This window comes from Saimiri boliviensis, chromosome 2, assembly GCF_048565385.1.
Source record: "Saimiri boliviensis isolate mSaiBol1 chromosome 2, mSaiBol1.pri, whole genome shotgun sequence".
NCBI lineage: Eukaryota > Metazoa > Chordata > Mammalia > Primates > Cebidae > Saimiri > Saimiri boliviensis.
In genome coordinates this window covers 219,887,016-219,904,069 of record NC_133450.1, presented here as the reverse complement: position 1 = coordinate 219,904,069, position 17,054 = coordinate 219,887,016, and the positions used below count along the sequence as shown (strand labels likewise).

Sequence of the window (17,054 nt, the reverse complement as noted above, 5' to 3'; positions counted from 1 at the left end):
AGACAACAGATGCTGGAGAGGATGTGGAGAAACACGAACACTTTTACACTGTTGGTGGGAGTGTAAATTAGTTCAACCATTGTGGAAGACAGTGTGGTAATTCCTCAAGGACCTAGAAATAGAAATTCCATTTGACTTAGCAATCCCATTACTGGGTATATATCCAAAGGATTATAAATCATTCTATTATAAAGACACATGCACATGAATGTTCATTGCAGCACTGTTTACAATAGCAAAGACCTGGAACCAACCCAAATGCTCATCGATGATAGACTGGATAAGGAAAACGTGGCACATATACACCATGGAATACTATGCAGCCATCCTCTGTAGGGACATGGATGAATCTGGAAACCATCATTCTCAGCAAACTGGCACAAGAACAGAAAATCAAACACTGCATGTTTTCACTCATAGGCAGGTGTTGAACAACGAGAACTCATGGACACAGGGAGGGGAGCATCACACACTTGGGTCTGTTGAGGGGAATAGGGGATGGACAGTGAGGGGTACGGAGTTGGGGAGAAATGCCAGATACAGGTGACAGGGATGGAGGCAGCAAACCAAATCGCCATATATGTACCTATGCAACAATCCTGCATGTTCTGCACATATACCCCAGAACCTAAAGTGCAATAAAATATATTTTTAAAATATATTATTATATTCAATACAAATCACTTTTGAAAAAATAGTTGTAGCCTTGCCATGCTACACTTACACTTGCCAATACATGAAACTGACGCATTAGTGCTCTGCCCAATCAGCCTGCCCAGGCACTGCTGCCTGCTGGGGCTGCTGTCGTCTTCTGGCTGCTCCCCCGAAGATGGACAGTGGGTTTTGCTTAGAGCTACCACTGTTGCTTCTGGCTGAGGCTACCATGTTGCCGAGGCTTCAGGCACAGGGCCCTACCTCCTTCCCCACACCACCCTTCCAGTAGCTACCTTGGGGCTGTCAGCTCCTGTTGGACCTGGAGCCGCTCTGGCCTCCTGTGTGTGGTAGGCAAGCTTACATGCTGTGCTCTTACAGAGTGGCCCTCAGAGCTACTGAAGGACCCCAGACACACACAGGGTGACCAGTGTGGAGGAGGAAAGGATGCTCTTCCTCTCTTAATGTAAGCTGAGGTGGCAGCAGCCTTGTTTAGGTCTCCGCACCTTGTTCCAAGGGATCACCTTGAGATGGCTGCCAACCAAAACCCTTGTCTTCCCGTCACTCAGATGGGCAATTATATTTATTCAATGTTCAAATATACATAAAACTCTCTAGAAACTCCAGAATTGGGGGTGGGGAGGTGGGAAGAGATAGCATGGGGAGAAATGACAGATACAGGTGAGGGGACGGAAGGCAGCAAAGCACACTGCCATGTGTGTACCTATGCAACAATCTTGCATGTTCATCACATGTACCCCAAAACCTAAAATGCAATAAAAAAAAAAATAGAAATCCCATTTGACCCAGCAATCCCATTACTGGGTATATATCCAAAGGATTATAAATCATTCTACTATAAGGACACATGCACACGAATGTTCATTGCAGCACTGTTCACAATAGCAAAGACCTGGAACCAACCCAAATGCCCAACGATGATAGACTGGATAGGGAAAATGTGGTACATATACACCATGGAATATTATGCAGCCATCAAAAACGATGAGTTCACATCCTTTGTAGGGACATGGATGAACCTGGAAACCATCATTCTCAGCAAACTGACACAAGAGCAGAAAATCAAACACCGCATGTTCTCACTCATAGGCGGGTGTTGATCAATGAGAACACATGGACACAGGGAGGGGAGCACTACACACTGGGGTCCGTTGGGGGGAAATGGGGGAGGCGGGGTGGGGAGGTGGGAAGAGATAGCATGGGGAGAAATGACAGACACAGGCGAGGGGACGGAAGACAGAAAACCACACTGCCACGTGTGTACCTATGCAACAATCTTGCATGTTCTTCACATGTACCCCAAAACCTAAAATGCAATAAAAAAATACTCCTGTTTAAAAAAAAAAAAGAAAAAAGAAACTCCAGAATTACCATTTCTTATGTATCATCTTAGAACTTTTATACATATGAGATCATCCTTTCCAACATTTTTGCCCTGATCTGCCTCTTCATAATAACTATCAAGTGTTGAGCAACAGGGTCCCCTGAGAGTCACAGAAGCTTCCAAGGTTTGTTTCTATCATGAACCATGCTGCAGTGAACAATCTTAAACACATCTTTGAGGACATGTATAAGCACATCCTTAGGACAGATTCCCCAAAGTCAGATGGCTGAGTCAAGGGGATCAACTGCAATTGATGTGGAGCCTCATGTTTGTTCTTGTATTGGTCTTGTCCTGTTGTTTTAGTTTGTTGAGGACTAATTCTGAGAATTTGCTAATTCTGCTTCTAGCTTCTTATGATCTGTAATTTCAATCAGCTTCTCCTATTTGTCCTCATCTGTGTTACAGATGAAAATCCTGAATAGGACCGAGCACAGAGCCTCAGAGTTGTCACTAGAGACCTCCCTCTAGCTTCCAGAACCACTTGGAAGGACCAAGAAGTCTGTAAGTGTGCTGTGCAGCACCATGAAGTCCCCACCCTCCTGGACCCAAATGCCTGGTATGAACTTGCCTTTGCTGAGGTCCCCCAGAGCTGCTGTCTGCAAGGGGCCTCTGCAAAGGCAAGTCTACTTTCAGTCACTAAGTCTACTCCCAGTCACTACCCCTAACTGTCCTCCTTGAACCACCACCCTCTATGCCAGGCGTCCCCGAACTACGGCCATTTATCCGGTCCCCCGCTGCACTTCAGGAAGGGGCACCTCTTTCATTGGTGGTCAGTGAGAGGAGCACAGTATGTGGCGGCCCTCCAACGGTCTGAGGGACAGTGAACTGGCCCCCTGTGTAAAAAGTTTGGGGACGCCTGCTCTATGCCAAGGGAGAGCTAGGAGTATGGCATAGGAGAGGTGGAGAGAATTCCTGCTTCCCCTGCTAGGAGACGACTCCTGCTTCCTCTGCTCCTCCTCTGGCTGCTCCCGGAGGAACAGACATGTGGACACTTAGGGATAGGAGCATCAGTGCTGCCCACTTGACCCCCGGGGAGCAGAAAGCTTCAGCCCACCCTCATCTGCTGCTGAGGACTGAGGCAGCCATTTCTCTCGCAAGCCTGGACAGCCGGGGCTGTGCTTCCATTCTTTTGCTTAAATGCAGGAGTTACCAGGGAAGTGGAGGCAGGAGAGGCAGGAGGGCTCAGGGGAAACAAGTACAGAATCAGAGGAGTCAGGCAGACTTGGGTTTGATCCCAGCTCCACTGCTCACTAATGAGGGACCTTAAATGTGTGTCTGCCCCTTTCTGAGCCTCAGGATCCTCAGCATAAAATGGAGACAGTAAGAGAATCTACCTCACAGGAATGTTGGGATAATTCAGCCAATTCCTGCATGTGAAGCATTTCGTATAACACCCTTCAAGGGACATCTGCGGTGACCAGGAGAGGGGGCCATACCATCAGTCAGGCCCAGCAGGCCAGAGGGGGCCCACCTCAATACAGATCCCATGGGTTCAAACACACTGAGAAGCTAGGGACCCCCCTTCACCAGCAGCCTTGCCTGGCCCATGGCTGGCTGTCAATGAGTTAGCTAGCAGCATTATTTCCAAGGGTTGTGGGGCAGGGAGGCCCTTTAGTGAGTCTGGAGGATTCCCATGAAGTCAGCTCTTGGCAGGGATGACCTAAATAGATGCTAGAAGCTGATATTACAGCTGCACATAACAATCCCCCAGTGGGTGTTTCTGTGGCATTTCCTATTGTGGGAAAGACACAGGAACCAGATTCAATGTTCTGGTCTGGAGCTGGGCTTAGTTCTAAGCTGAGCAAAGGGGTGCCTTGTCTCAGGGGAAGATGCTGATCAGAAAAGGGAGATGCTGATCAGAAGAGGGTATCTCGGAGTGTGGCTAATGGGCTCTGAAGGAAGAAGGGAACCCTGTTTTCTAAGGACCCTTAGTTCTAAGGGTGGGAGAGGATATTTCAGGTGACAAGCAAGATTTTGGTGACTTTACCTGAGGCCTGTTGCTTTTACATGCATCATCCAAATGCTTGTGCCACAGTATTGCATGAAATCGGGAACCAGTTTGAAACTTGTAAACATTGCCTGATGGGTAGAGAAACCATGGGTTAAGAAGAGGGCCACATAGGCGGGTCAGCTGGTGACTGTAGCATAAGAGAAATGTAAACACGGGTAACTAAACTAGGAAGGTTGGCCCCAGGTGAGCTGAAACATGCAGAGAAAGCAGCCTCCTGGGCTCCCTCCAGCTGTCCCTTTGGACCATGGCTTTTAACCATTTTGGTGCCATGGTTCCTTTGGCTGTCTGGTTAAGCCTGTGGACCATTTTCAGAATAATGTTTCAAATGTATAGATACAAAGGAAATTGATAATACTCAAATACAGTTATTAAACTACTAAAATACAAATCAGCGGTAAAATTCTATAGGTGCTTCTACATTAAATCACTAAGAACAAGATCTCGTGCAGGTTTGATACTGCACTGTAATTTCAAAGAGATGAGCATACGTGACATTTAGAAATGTCTGTAACAATATGTGATTTGAAATATCTGATTTCTCTTCGAGATAAAATCACAGGTATTGTGAACAGTTTTGTTGTCAGATGCTTATACTCATAACTGAAGGAGTCAGAAAGGTCTGAAAACAAAGACGTATTTTCTTTTGCCCAAGTTCACAAATCTCTTGAATTCTATCCATGGACCCTAGCCACCCCTTGTGTCACATTTCCTTAAGAAAACACTGCTAATCCAGTCCAGACTGTTGAGAAAGAAACAAACTCAAATGGTAACCAAACTTAGGACACACGGCCACATGTGTGCAACAAATGTGGCTTCAGTCACTTAGACACGGAGCAGAGAACTTGGCAATTTCTTCCCCACTCTGGGCTCTTTGAGGCTCCCTTTGTTTCTCTGCTTCTCAGCTAAGAACATTAGAGCCTGACATTCAAGACATGGTCTCTCCACCAGCACTGGCATCTGCATTGCCTGGAAGCTTGTTGGAAATCTTGGTCTCTACCCCAGATCTGCTGAATCCAAATCTGAATTTTAACCAGATCCCCAGGGTATTTGCGTGTTTATGAACCCTATAGCAAAACATTCCTGTTAAGGTGTGAAAATGCTTGGGGATTTTCCAGCTCCAATCAGTTTGCCTGGTTGGAATCCAATTGACCCAGGCACTTTTGGGTTTTTGTCATGTGACATGGGTTACTGAGGAGACTTGCTACAGTCTGTTCTGAATGTTGATGAAGATAGGGCTGCTGGACAGGATGGTGTCCAGAATCTCTCCTTCTTCCCAGCATGATCATGAAGCGGGAACCAGGAGGAACTGGGAGATAGCTAGAGAAGGTAAAGTCGGAGCTTTGGGAAGTTAAAAGGGTTCTTCTCTGGGTTGGCCTTCGACCTGGACACTGCCAGAGTCTCATGGCACATGCATGTCAGGGGGTCCCTGAAATCTCCCCAGAGCCAAGACCCTTCCAGCCTCATGGTCCTGCCTCATCCAACCTTACTGTTTATTCCAAGACCATGAAGCTACAGTTCCTGGAGTGATGGGCCCCAGTGGCCATAGGTAAGGCCACAAAAAGGATTCTAGCACCCTGTGCCTCGTACCCTGCTCCATGGACTCACCAACCATGATCTATGAAGTTTTTGTGGACTAGCATGGACCCCATGAACATCAGAATCTAAAGAAAAGGAAAGGCAGCAGCCTCAAAAGATCCTAGTAACTTGAAAATGCACGGAGAGGAAATGGGCAGAGAGCAGCTGCAGGCACCGGCTCTGGCCTGCCGCCTACCTTTGTCAGGGTTGTTCAGCTGGAAGATATCTGGGTGCTCGGGGTCATCAGGCAGCTGCACCATCCAGCCCACGATGGAAACCTTTTTGCCAGGTGTGGATTTATACTGGAGGAGAGCAACAACATAGCCAGAGGCCCAGGCCCAGCCCTCCACTCCACAGGGGAGACCGACCTGGGCCAGGCAGGCTCCTTCCCTCCCCTGACACCTTCCCACCCCCATACTCCTCAGTTTTCTTGATCCCTTTCCCATTCCCATCCTCCACCGTTCACAGAGGTCCCTTTCCCACTAGACCAAGTCCCAGCATGAGAGTCCTTTCAAGGGACTTACGTGTTTTCTGTCTGTGCCCCGCAAGGACTTGGCTCCATAGTACAGGAGGGTGGATCCTGAGAGTATGACCCAGTACCTGGTCCACGAGGACAGCTATAGAGGAAGGGGAAGCTGAGTGATGCCACCAGGGGTGGTGGGGGGTAGAGGCCCCCTGGCTCTGTGATTCCAGACCCAGCCACCCCATCAATGCCAGTGCAGGCTTCTGGCCCTCCATCACCCCCTGGCAATGCCAGCTTCCACCTAGGACCAAGATGGAGGTGTCTTTCATCCCCTCTCTTGCTCCTTTACTCAGGGAGCCTTTCCTTTGTTCATTTCAAGGCAGTGCCAGGCATAATTTCTGAGAGTTCAGCTCGCTGCACACTCACTGCAAGCAGGGCCTCTGCCACACATGTGACTTTCTCGCTGAGACCTCTAGGAATGGGCACTATTTACAGATGTGAAAACTCAGTGGCCCAGGCAGGACTGGAGTCTTTGGATCCAGGCCCTTCACTGCTGCCCTTGCTGCCCCAGGTGGATGTGGGTCTGCACTTACTGCAGGTTTCCGCCCTTCCTTGAGCAGGGTTTTTCTTCTCAGTGGCCCTTCCATGGTGGGCACCGCTGCCGAGTTCCCCAGAGAACAGATGCATGGGCCGGTGGGGCTGAGAAGAGACCATCCGTCAGACATTGCCCTGGAGGAGCTGAGGTCAAGCACCCTCTCACTCACTGGGGACCAGAGGTGCCCCACTGCCAAGTTTGTGATATCCCAGCAATCCAGAGGACTCAACAGCGCAGGGCAAGGCCTGGAGGAGAGGGCCTGGTGATGACGCGTGAAGGACCCCACCGCCAACGACTTCCACACCTGTCTCTCTGGGGCTACAAAGCTCCAGGCTTGGTGACCAAGTTCCTCATAATCCAGATCCCGATCAGCAGCCCCACCTTATCCTGAAGGATGCTTTTGTCACAGCTGCAGCCTGGCCACTCCCTGGGGCTGGTGTGGGCTCCTCCACACCTGAGGAGCTAGTGCCTACACAGCCCCAGCTGCAGCAGCCCCTCCTTCTGGTGTTGGCAGGAGCCTCAGAGGAGCAGTGAGGTATGGAAGAGGCAGTATGGAGTGGCAGAGGGACACGAGCCCACACGTACCATTCCCCACACCTTTCCCAGGCTCTTCTCTCACCCTCTCCCTTGGGGACTCAAGCACCATCTACAGATCAAGGCATCCAAGGGCATGGCAGCCCAGACCTCCCTCCTGAGCTCCAGATCTGCCCACGCCCCATGAATGGTACCACCCACTACTGGCCACTTCAGCCAGAAAGCTGGAGGTTTTCTCCTCTCTCTGATGCCCCTGCAACCTAATCAATCCCAAGGATGCACTGGGGATCAGATACTAAATATGCCTGATCATGTAGCTTAGCCATCCCACCACACCTTAGGCCATGGGGCCTTCCTTCCAGCCACTGCTGAGTGCGCTTCACTGGCCTTCCTGGGTCCACACTGGCCAATGCCTCCACCCTCCCTCTCTCCGCTCCTCCACCTGCTCACAGCATGCCCCTTTCATGGCTTCCTGTTGCTTTTAAAATCTGAGCCACCATTCTCACCCCTGCTGGATGCAGCTGCAGCTCATCTCATGTCCCTGCCCTCTCTCATTCCTTCGAACACTGCCTTTCCTTCACTCTAATCACCCGGCTCTTCCTGTCTCTCAGTCCACAGCTGTCCCTTTGCTGGAAGCACTGTCATTGCCCTAACTGTCCACTCCCAATTGTTTGGCGAATTCTTATCATTCTTCCAATCTCTTCTTCAGGGAGGCATTCCCTGATCTCCCCAACCAAGTGTGCTTCTGCTCCTCTCCCTGAGTGCCCCTTAACTCCTCTAGGACAGTCATTGCACCTGGAAGTAGTCTCATGGAGGCAAAGGCTGTGTCTGTTTCTTTTGGCATCCTCTAACACAGTGCTTGGCATCCAACAGGCCACATAACAAGCTATGTGTTGAAGAAATGAACACATGAACACATGAATACCTGTAGACACAGCTCCGGGTTCTAGGAGAATTCCGAACTGGAACCCGCCAGTTGGGCCCCAGGGTGGCATAGAGACGTCCCCTGCTACAGAGGAAAAGGGTTAAATTTTAGCAACAGCTTTGAAAGACCAGATGCTCCAGAAGGAGGCAAGAGCACCCCGGACTACATGGTCAATTAGCTCAGGAAGCCCTACAGAGCAACCTCCCTCCCAGTCTCCTCGGCCACATTATAAGCACACCTGGAGTTGCTAGGCCACTAAACACAGCACCCCTCAGAGTCCCCAAGTCCCCAGTTAATTCTTTCAACTTTTAATTGAGTGTTCACCATTTTTCCAGGGTCAAGAGCATGACTAAAATCCAGGCAAGCCTACTGGCCTCAGCCTAGGGCTGAGATGTTTCAAAGCAAACACTGTAGAGCCCAGATAGTCCATGGCAAGTCCACAATTCTGCACACAGAATTGTGGGCAACCTTGCAGGTTGAGCCTGGGTGTCATTCACCAGGATGCAACTGGAGCCTTCTGTGTGCTACATCCTCTGCGCTGGACAGTCTCCTCTGCAGCTCCAGCCAGGTCTCTGCGAACTTGCTTTGTGACCTGCCGCACCATCCAGGAGTTCACACTCCAGGTTATTCCGTAGGCAGCCCTCTGGCTTTCTTTTCACTTGCACTGCCCGGCTGTGAGCCTTTCCAGAGCAACGTGCAGCTTCCTGCTCAGCCTCTTTGCATGGAGGCACCCTCTTTCTCCTTTACCCTCTCCTGTCTTGCAAGACTCACTTCCTGTATCCATTTGATGTTCCAACCTTTCTTCCACCCTTGAAGCATGGCCTATTCTCTGACCACAGCTCTTCTTGCCCATTGGCTAGATGACAATGTAGTCAACTTAGTAAAGTCAGATGAGGCCTGGAGTTCCTTTTTAAGATCCCCTCGGTCCTCCACGGTCAGCCGTACATTGCTGCATGTCACTCTGTGACATCGGCACCTGTGGGTGGTGTGGGGCCGCCCTCACGCATTGCAGCAGGTGCATCATAACTGCCCAGGGGCCTCTGTCCTCCCTCCAGGAAGGATCTCTTCTTGATGACCATCTTGGGTCCACTGTCCAGGGACCCAATTTCAGGGCTGGTGGGAGTCTGATGGTTAGCTGGGACAGTTGCTCTTGGCCCCCCAAGCCTCCTGCCCATCAGCTCTTCCTCTTTGGGTGACGGTGTATCATAGCATGAGCTTGGCTCCCCAGTCCTCTAACATAATGGGTGTCAGGGTGGTCATAGGCTGACCCTACCCCCCACCCCTACTGAGCTGTGGCACAGAGGAGAGAGGCCCTGGTGTGCCTAATTCCCTGGCCACTGGCCCAATGGCACCTCCCTCCCAGAAAGAGGGGTGGAGTGCAGTGAGTGAATGTGACCCATGCAAATAACTGTGAATCTCTCATTTTGGACAAGCAAACAGTCCCCAAAGTCACTGTTCCTGGCACCACATACTGAGCACCTCACAGGTGAGTGCACTAGCATGGCAGGTCCCAAGTCTGTGTGGAAGCCGGGCTGCTCAGGGGAACCAGCCGTGGCTGCCTCCGGGGCTGCTCTTCTTCCAGCCATCACCAGGATTTCTTCTGAGCAGGGTCTGACAATGGTCTTTTCTGCAGTGAGATTCTTTGTGGCTTTGTCTGCTACCCAGGGACGTTTCCTCCTTATCTGAGCTGGATTCCAGCTCTGAGCTGCCACTTGTTTGGAGTTGAGGATAGAGTCCCCCTTCCCAGAGCTGGACCCTCTAGCCCCTTTGCCACTTTTCTTCTCCTGAGTCTTTTTCCCTGTTACCTGAGGAGAATATGTGATGGCAGTGGACCGTTCACAGTTCCCACAGTACCTCAGACAGGGTACGGGGGCCAGCGCAGCTACCTTCTTTCCATCATTCTCTCCATCATTCTCTCCCTTTGCATGAGACAGTACATGGCTTTGTATTTTACAGATGTTTGATGGAAGGACATCTTTGATGGAGAGCTTGAACCAAGCATCTTCCAGGCAGGCTAGCCTTGTAAGGGGCCTTTCCTCATGTCCTCCCTAAAGGGGTGAGGAGTGGACTGGCAGGGAGCACAAGGACACCAGGGACCACCGGGTAGCTCTTGACAGACCAAGCAGTCACTAGGCAGTGAGCGCTCACATGCTCTGATGCCCCTGCAACCTAATCACGTGCACTCATGCTGTCACCGAAGCTTTGTGTAAAGCACCCTTACCCTCCCCACAATGAGGAAACTGAGGCTCAGTGATGTGAATCTACTTGACCAAGGCATGAGCCTTGTAAGCTAGGACTTGAACCCAGGACTGTCTGACTCTACCGCCCAAGCTCCTCACCACATTGTGACATGCAGACTTCCAGGATAGAGGGAGAGGCAGCACCATCAAAGATGGCTGGCTCTGTCACACGGACTAAGCCCATTTGGGGCCCCTTGTGGCATTCTACTCTCTGAGGTACACCTACTTGTGGGTCCCCACCTGCACTCACACTGCCTGGGATTTGTCAGTGTCTGAGACAGAATGACAAGATTCTTAGGCCTGGGAATCTCCCAGGATGGGGCCACCTCCCTGGTCTCCTGGTCCCTTGGTGGCCCCAGTGGAGCAGTCTCCTGGCAGTTTTGGCTGCCTGGTGCTGAAGAGCAGCTGCCTCTTCTCAGCTGCATACCACATACTTTCACACACGAGCACGCCCAGCTTTGTGAGGGGACCCCGTTCTCACAGTTTTAGATGAGGAAACTGAGACTCAAGGAAGCAAAGCCACTTGTCTCACCCTAATGGCCTGCCATTAGAGATAGAGACACAAGTGTTCACAAAGGGAGGCTCACTTTCAGGTGTGGGTGGAGGGCCTGTGCCAGTGTGGCCGTTCCAGGTTCTGGAAGTCAGAACCTGCTCTCTCTGGAGCCAGGGGAGCAACCCCAGGCCTTGAAGGGTAGCACCAGTGTGACTTTTCTCCCGGCCAGCCTTTAGGACACAGAGTCAGGGGAAGTGGCCAGCCTTCCCTCCCAGGTGAGCCCTCCAGAGCTGGAGGAGGACTGTGCTGGGCAAGGCAACTCTGGCTGCTTAGAAGGCCAGCATTAGCACAGAGGAGCTAGGATCTTCAGCCACTGGAACCAGATAATCTGGAAGTGTCTCTGCTTTGAGGAAATTTGTTATTTGAATGTTCAGGGCCAGAAAATGCAAAATGATTGGGTGGTGGTATCAGAGGAACCCCAGAAATCATGGATTTTTTTTTTTTGGTAACTGAAATGGGGGCTTACAACCCAGAATCACAGACACCTTTCCCAGTGTCATTCTGGGAACATGTGGCTGAACACACTATCCTAGGAAGGCCATCTGACTGTCCCCTCTCAGGGATCTTAGGTGGAGTCAGAAGAAAGAGGGCTGCAACAGGCAACTGAGGGAACCTGGGTCTAGGGAAGACATCGACTGGCAACAAGGTAGAACAGTCCCAAAGGGTGTGAAAGATGAGGAGGAGGAGGATGGGGTCATGGGATGACGACGATGATGATGATGATATGATGGGATGATGATGGTGGTAGTGGTGGTGATAGTGGGAGGATGGAATGATGACAGTGATGGTGGTAACGATGGTGGCGGTGGTGATGAGACGATGGGTGCCAGGCAGTGTGCTAAGCAGGATTTGTTCAGCATCTCATTTATTCATATAACACTGTGAGGTAGGCACTATCATTATCCCCACCTTATAGATAAAGAATCTGATGAAGAGGTGGAGTCACTTGCCCAAGATCACAACACGAGGAAGAGGAAGAGTGGATGATGCTTTTGAGGTGGAAGCAGCCAGGGTACTGCCTGGGCCAACAGCATCATGAGCATTGAGACTATTCAAGTGGGTCCGAAAGGTCATCTTCACTCCATCTTTTTCTAGGTACACATTAGGTTGTAAATATCCTGGGGATTACATTTCATAAAGCCCTAAGTCCCTGTTTCTGGGCTAGGAGGTTGAGGAGCAGAAAAATAATTATGCTGAGGCCTTGGTAATCTTGGTCTTAGCAGAAGTAGGTTCCCTCCCTGATAGGGTCTGGCTGTGTCCCCACCCAAATCTCATCATGAATCGTAGTTCCCACAATCCCCACATATTATGGGAGGGACCCAGATGGAGTTAATTGAATCACAGGGGTGGTTACCCCCATGTTGCTGTCCTTGTGATAGTGAGTGAGTTCTCATGAGATCTGATGGTTTTCTAAGGGGCTTTTCAAATTCTTTTGCTTGGCACTTCTCCTTGCTGCCGCCATGTGAAGAATAAGATGCTTGCTTCCCCTCCGACCATGATTGTAAGTTTCCTGAGGCCTCTCCAGCCATGCTGAACTGTGAGTCAATTAAACCCTTTCCTTTATAAATTACCTAGTCTCAGGTATGTCTTTATTAGCAGCACGAGAAAAGACTAATACACTTCCCCTAGTCTTGTGTACACAGAGCCCCAGCATCAAGTACACAGTGCCCAGGCAGGAGTGTACATGTGGAAGGGCCCAGGTGATGCTATTCATCAGCAGTGTCCACCTGCACCTGCACACTCTGGATAGGAAGCCAGTCCAGTTAGGCCATAGCTTATTCTCGCCACTTTCTGATGCTTCACCCTCATCTTCAGGCAGGAAGCTGCCACCCTGAATTCTGCTGGGCCCTGGGATGTCCCTTCTAGCAGGTCTTTTTGAAGGATATTTGCTCTCTATGGGTCACCCACTCATCTCTGGGCAATGTCCCTGATTCACTAAGTGGGTCCCTAGGAACCACATTTGTATTGCATGCCCCCATCCTTGTGACAGCTGAGGGGACAGGGCAATAGCAGTGGTCCAAGCCAGGTAAGCCAGATCTTCTCTCTTGGTGATTAGGAACCAGATTTGAGAGGCTTAAAGCGAGGCTTAGTGGCTGGGCAAAACTATCACATGTAAACTTGAGAGCTCTGAGGTATCATCCATCTTCCCCTCTGTGCATTAAGAAGTCCAGAAATCTTGCCTGAGAGAGACTGGGGAGGGGTAAAGCAGATATGCGCAGAGACGGATAGACACAAGATGGAAGGAGTGTCCTGCCCACTTTCTAGCTGCTGACTTTGGAGAAATTGTAGGTATTGAACAGAGAAGCTATAGGCAGAAATTTCTCAGCAACCATGAAGCAGCAGTAGCTGCCTGGCAGGGCTCAAAAACAAAGTCAAGCGAAAGGCCCTGGCACCTAGAGGCAGAGGGTTCTTTGTGCACTCTTCTCTCTGCAGACTTACCTCAGTCTGCTGGCTGGAACGTCAATTGCCAGACTTTAGTGTCTGCAGCTAAGGCAGTGAGGCGAAAGATTACTTATTAGAGGGAAACCCAAATCAGAAGCTGGCAAATTGTCTAACTGGGCTGCCACCCAGAGGACATTTGATGAAGAGGATCCTAGTGATCCCTCAACGGGGGTCCTGGGACCTGAGGAGGCCTCAAACTCTGAGGCTTGCACCAAGCTGGGACAGGTGGCCCAGGGCTCAGTGTCTCTCAGTCTCATTCAGGAGAGACAGACCAAGAGTTCAGAGCACTGAAGCCAGGTGCCTGGCAGCAGGATGAACTCAAAGAAACCAGACTCAAGGGAAGAATGAGAGCCTGGGGTCCTGGCCTCAGCCACAGGTTGGGGGGACAGTGAAGTCCTCTGTGGCAGTCACCCTGAGAATGGCCCTCTTTCTCCGTTACCCTCTTCTTAGAAGACTCACTTCCTGTATCCATTTGATGTTCCAACCTTCTCCCCACCCTTAAAGCATGGCAGCCAAAGGGACCCATCACCTGCAGGATCACCTCCAGCGCCTGGCCCGACTCTCCCAAAATACTGCAGAGTTTAGGGCTTGAGAGGCATCCTTGTGACATGGTAAACCTGGGCATATGCCAGGGTCCTCTGATCTTTTCAAGGAAGGAAACAAGTGTCTTTTAAAACTCAGTTTTGGGGACAGAAGGCTTGGTGCTCTGTTGCCATGACTCCACTTCCTGGTGCCTCCCTAAGGATGTCAGATGATCCTTCCAGCTAAAACAAACAGGTAAACCTCACATGGGCAGAAACTGCATCACCCAACTCCCTGAACACCCTTTAGCACCATCCTATAGCACTCTGGGGGCCACTGTCTGCAGCGACCTCTTGGAGGAGCCCTCCCACGGTCCAGTGTCATCTTGGAGGCCAGCAGGTGCTGGCAGAAATTTGCCATCATTCCAGTCCATCCCTCCCTTGATAACTGAATTGCATTTGACGACATTTTTCTTCCCCCTACCTAGCCTTAGACTCCTGGGTTGCTTTCTTGCTGGTAAGTAGTACCTATCGAGGGAAATTCGTAAAAGTCCCCAGTTCAAGCTGGGCACCATGGCTCCTGCCTGTCCTCATAGCACTTCGGGAAGTAGGGGTAGGAGGATTGCTTGAGACCAGCTGGGGAACACAATGAGCCCCCATCTCTACTGAAAACTGAAAATAAAAAATTTAGCCAGGCATGGTGGCATGCACCTGTACCCAGCTATTTGTAAGGTGAAGACAGCAGGACTGCTTCCACCTGGGAGATCAAGGCTGCAGAGAGCTATGACAGCACCACTGCACTCCAGCCTAGAAAACAAAGTGAGACTCTGCCTCAAAAAAAAAAGTCCCTAAATCAGTTCTTCAGATGTGCTAGCTCTTCACCGTGCCTAGCCTCATCACAGGGCTGAGGAATGGAGGCTCAGAGGTACTGAGAGCTACCCAAGGGTCTGGGAGGATCAGTGGTCCTAACTTCAGGTCCCCTGACACGGCTGGCTGTGCCTTTCACTGTGGAGGTACACTGACAACTCAAGAGAATAGAACCTGCCATGGGGCCCAGCTCTCCTGTACGAGACTCTTACAAATACCACACCCTAGGCCACCTGTCCCAGCCTGGTGCATGACTCACAGCCCACAGCCTCCTCAGGACCCTCCCTGAGGGTCCTCTTCACTAAATGTCCTGAACTACTGCTTAACCATCCCCTCCTCCAGAAGCCACCTCTGAGCCTAGGGCCCAGGGCAGGTTGCCCTGTTGGGGGCTCCCACTGCATCCTGCACAACTGCTTCCCATCCTTTGTGGACCTGGCAGGACTTAAGACTCTGAGCACTGAGGGCACCTCCTTCAGAGCAGGAAGAGGAACAGACTCTTCAGAGAGGGTTGTGCACTATGCCCTTGCAACCCTGCCCCAGCCAAACTTCCCTCTCCCACTAGAGGGGCTTCCCCTCATCCTGGGCCTTCTGAGGATGCCCATCCCCTATTCTTCCCACTACCTGCATTACAGCCCGTGCCTCACACCAGAAGGCCCTTCCATGGAGACTGGTGATTCCGACCAGGGGAGATGGTGGCCACGTGTTTCATAATCAACTTTGTGGCACTATCATATTTCAGTTGTTAAAAACTGATTATAGTAATCATTTCTGATTATGTTTTCTTTTATAAAGTTAAACGTTAATTGTTTTTCTGGGTAGAAAAGAAACATTTACCCACCGTGGAAAATCTGGAGAATACAGGGAAAATAAACTCAATAAACCTACAGCCCAGAAATAGGATGAGTGAGACTCTATTTTCATATGTACATATATGATCGCCTCTGCAATCCATTTTGTTAGTCTTTTTAAAAACATCTCATTTAAAATACTTTAACTCGTAGGCTGATATTCTTGTTTTCATCTTAGTGCCAACACTTGCTTTCCAAATCAGGCAGAAAAAGGCACCTGTTATCCATTACTGCCACTCCTGATTAAACGCTCCCTTTCCTGTTTGTTTCCAAGGGGCCTGAGGTTGGTTGGATCATCCTGACACAAGCCCATAACCCTCCTGAATGCCCTGCGGGGCTGCCTCCCCACCTCCCTGGGAAAGCAGAGTGTGCTGGGGGCTCCCCTTACCTCCTCGCCCCTACTCTCCTGGGCATGAGGTGAGGAAAACTGCTGACTAGGGACACTAGGTGCAGTCACAGAGAAGAGCAGGCCCACTCCTGCCCATGGCCCTCTGGCCCAGGACCTCCACCCTGTCCTCATTCTGGGTCTCGAGGGTAGGGGAGGGTCTTTAAGGCAGCCTGGGAGTTCAGAAGTAATTAACGGACACCTCCCTGGGTCTCACTGCCCCTCCCTGGCCCCACAGGCCCCGTGACCTTGCCCAGGCTGACACGGGTGAAGAGATAGGATACAGAGCAGAAAAGGGTCCCCTTTGCTCTCTGCGCCCTTGTTCCACAGTCCAGTAAGAACAGGCCCATTCCTACCGGGGGCAGTACAGTGGTTCCACAGGCCTCAGCGGGCTCCGGCTCCAGTGTAGGAGCTCTTCATGACCAGACACTTTGGGGATCCACTGGGCATCTGCAGCCTGAACTCTGGCTACCACCCAAGGAGGAGACATCTTTGTGTGTAAACTCAGGGAAGGCAAACTCACCAGACAGGCACACAGTGTCCCACCTCTGGCCAGACAACAGAAACTGCTGCCTGCCTGCTGACAGTGGCGTTCATGGTGATGAAGGTATGCCCTCAATCCGCCAGGGGTGTGTGGTGTGGAGAACTGGCCCTGGGTCTCCCTGCCTTTCACCTTGGTATCTAGCTCTATTTCTCTTCCTAGCCTGGGCAGGCTTATTATCAAGGCTGAGGGGCAGGGGCTGGTGGCAATCTTCAATAGAAGACTGTGGGCCCTAAGCTTCAGAGCTGTGGGGGAAAATGCTGTCTCCCCCACCATGGCCAAGCCTCCTCCTCTCCTCTCTTACACCCTCATTTCTTTGAGTGGGGCCCAGGCCTCCCCTGCACCTCTGGCTCTGGCTCCACAGTCTCTGTATGCTCAAGCAGCGTAACATGCAGAGAAAGCTGTGTTCTTACGGCATCGTCAGGGAACAGCTGGTGGGGTCTCCGAGGAGGAGGGGCTCTTTCAGGGCAGGTGCTGACCTTTGGGCCCAGGCAGGCT

General features: G+C 50.9%; 1 protein-coding gene across 14 annotated transcripts in view; it reads right to left on the bottom strand.

Moving 5' to 3' along the window:
* Positions 1-17,054, bottom strand: part of RALGPS1 (Ral GEF with PH domain and SH3 binding motif 1) — a 378,783-nt gene that overhangs the window by 11,299 nt on the left and 350,430 nt on the right. For 6 of the 14 annotated variants that reach the window (XM_039474737.2, XM_039474735.2, XM_039474736.2 and 3 more), the window contains exons 15-19: positions 8,160-8,243; positions 6,699-6,804; positions 6,167-6,259; positions 5,839-5,944; positions 1,687-4,135 (exon numbers count right to left, since the gene is read on the bottom strand). In XM_039474737.2, the coding sequence (XP_039330671.2) occupies positions 3,975-4,135; positions 5,839-5,944; positions 6,167-6,259; positions 6,699-6,804; positions 8,160-8,243 (550 nt within the window). In that variant the 3' untranslated portion in view covers positions 1,687-3,974. Of the gene's footprint in view, positions 1-1,678; positions 4,136-5,838; positions 5,945-6,166; positions 6,260-6,698; positions 6,805-8,159; positions 8,244-17,054 lie in introns of those variants that run through there. The other 8 variants (XM_074395356.1, XM_074395359.1, XM_074395360.1 and 5 more) reach the window with 6 other exon arrangements.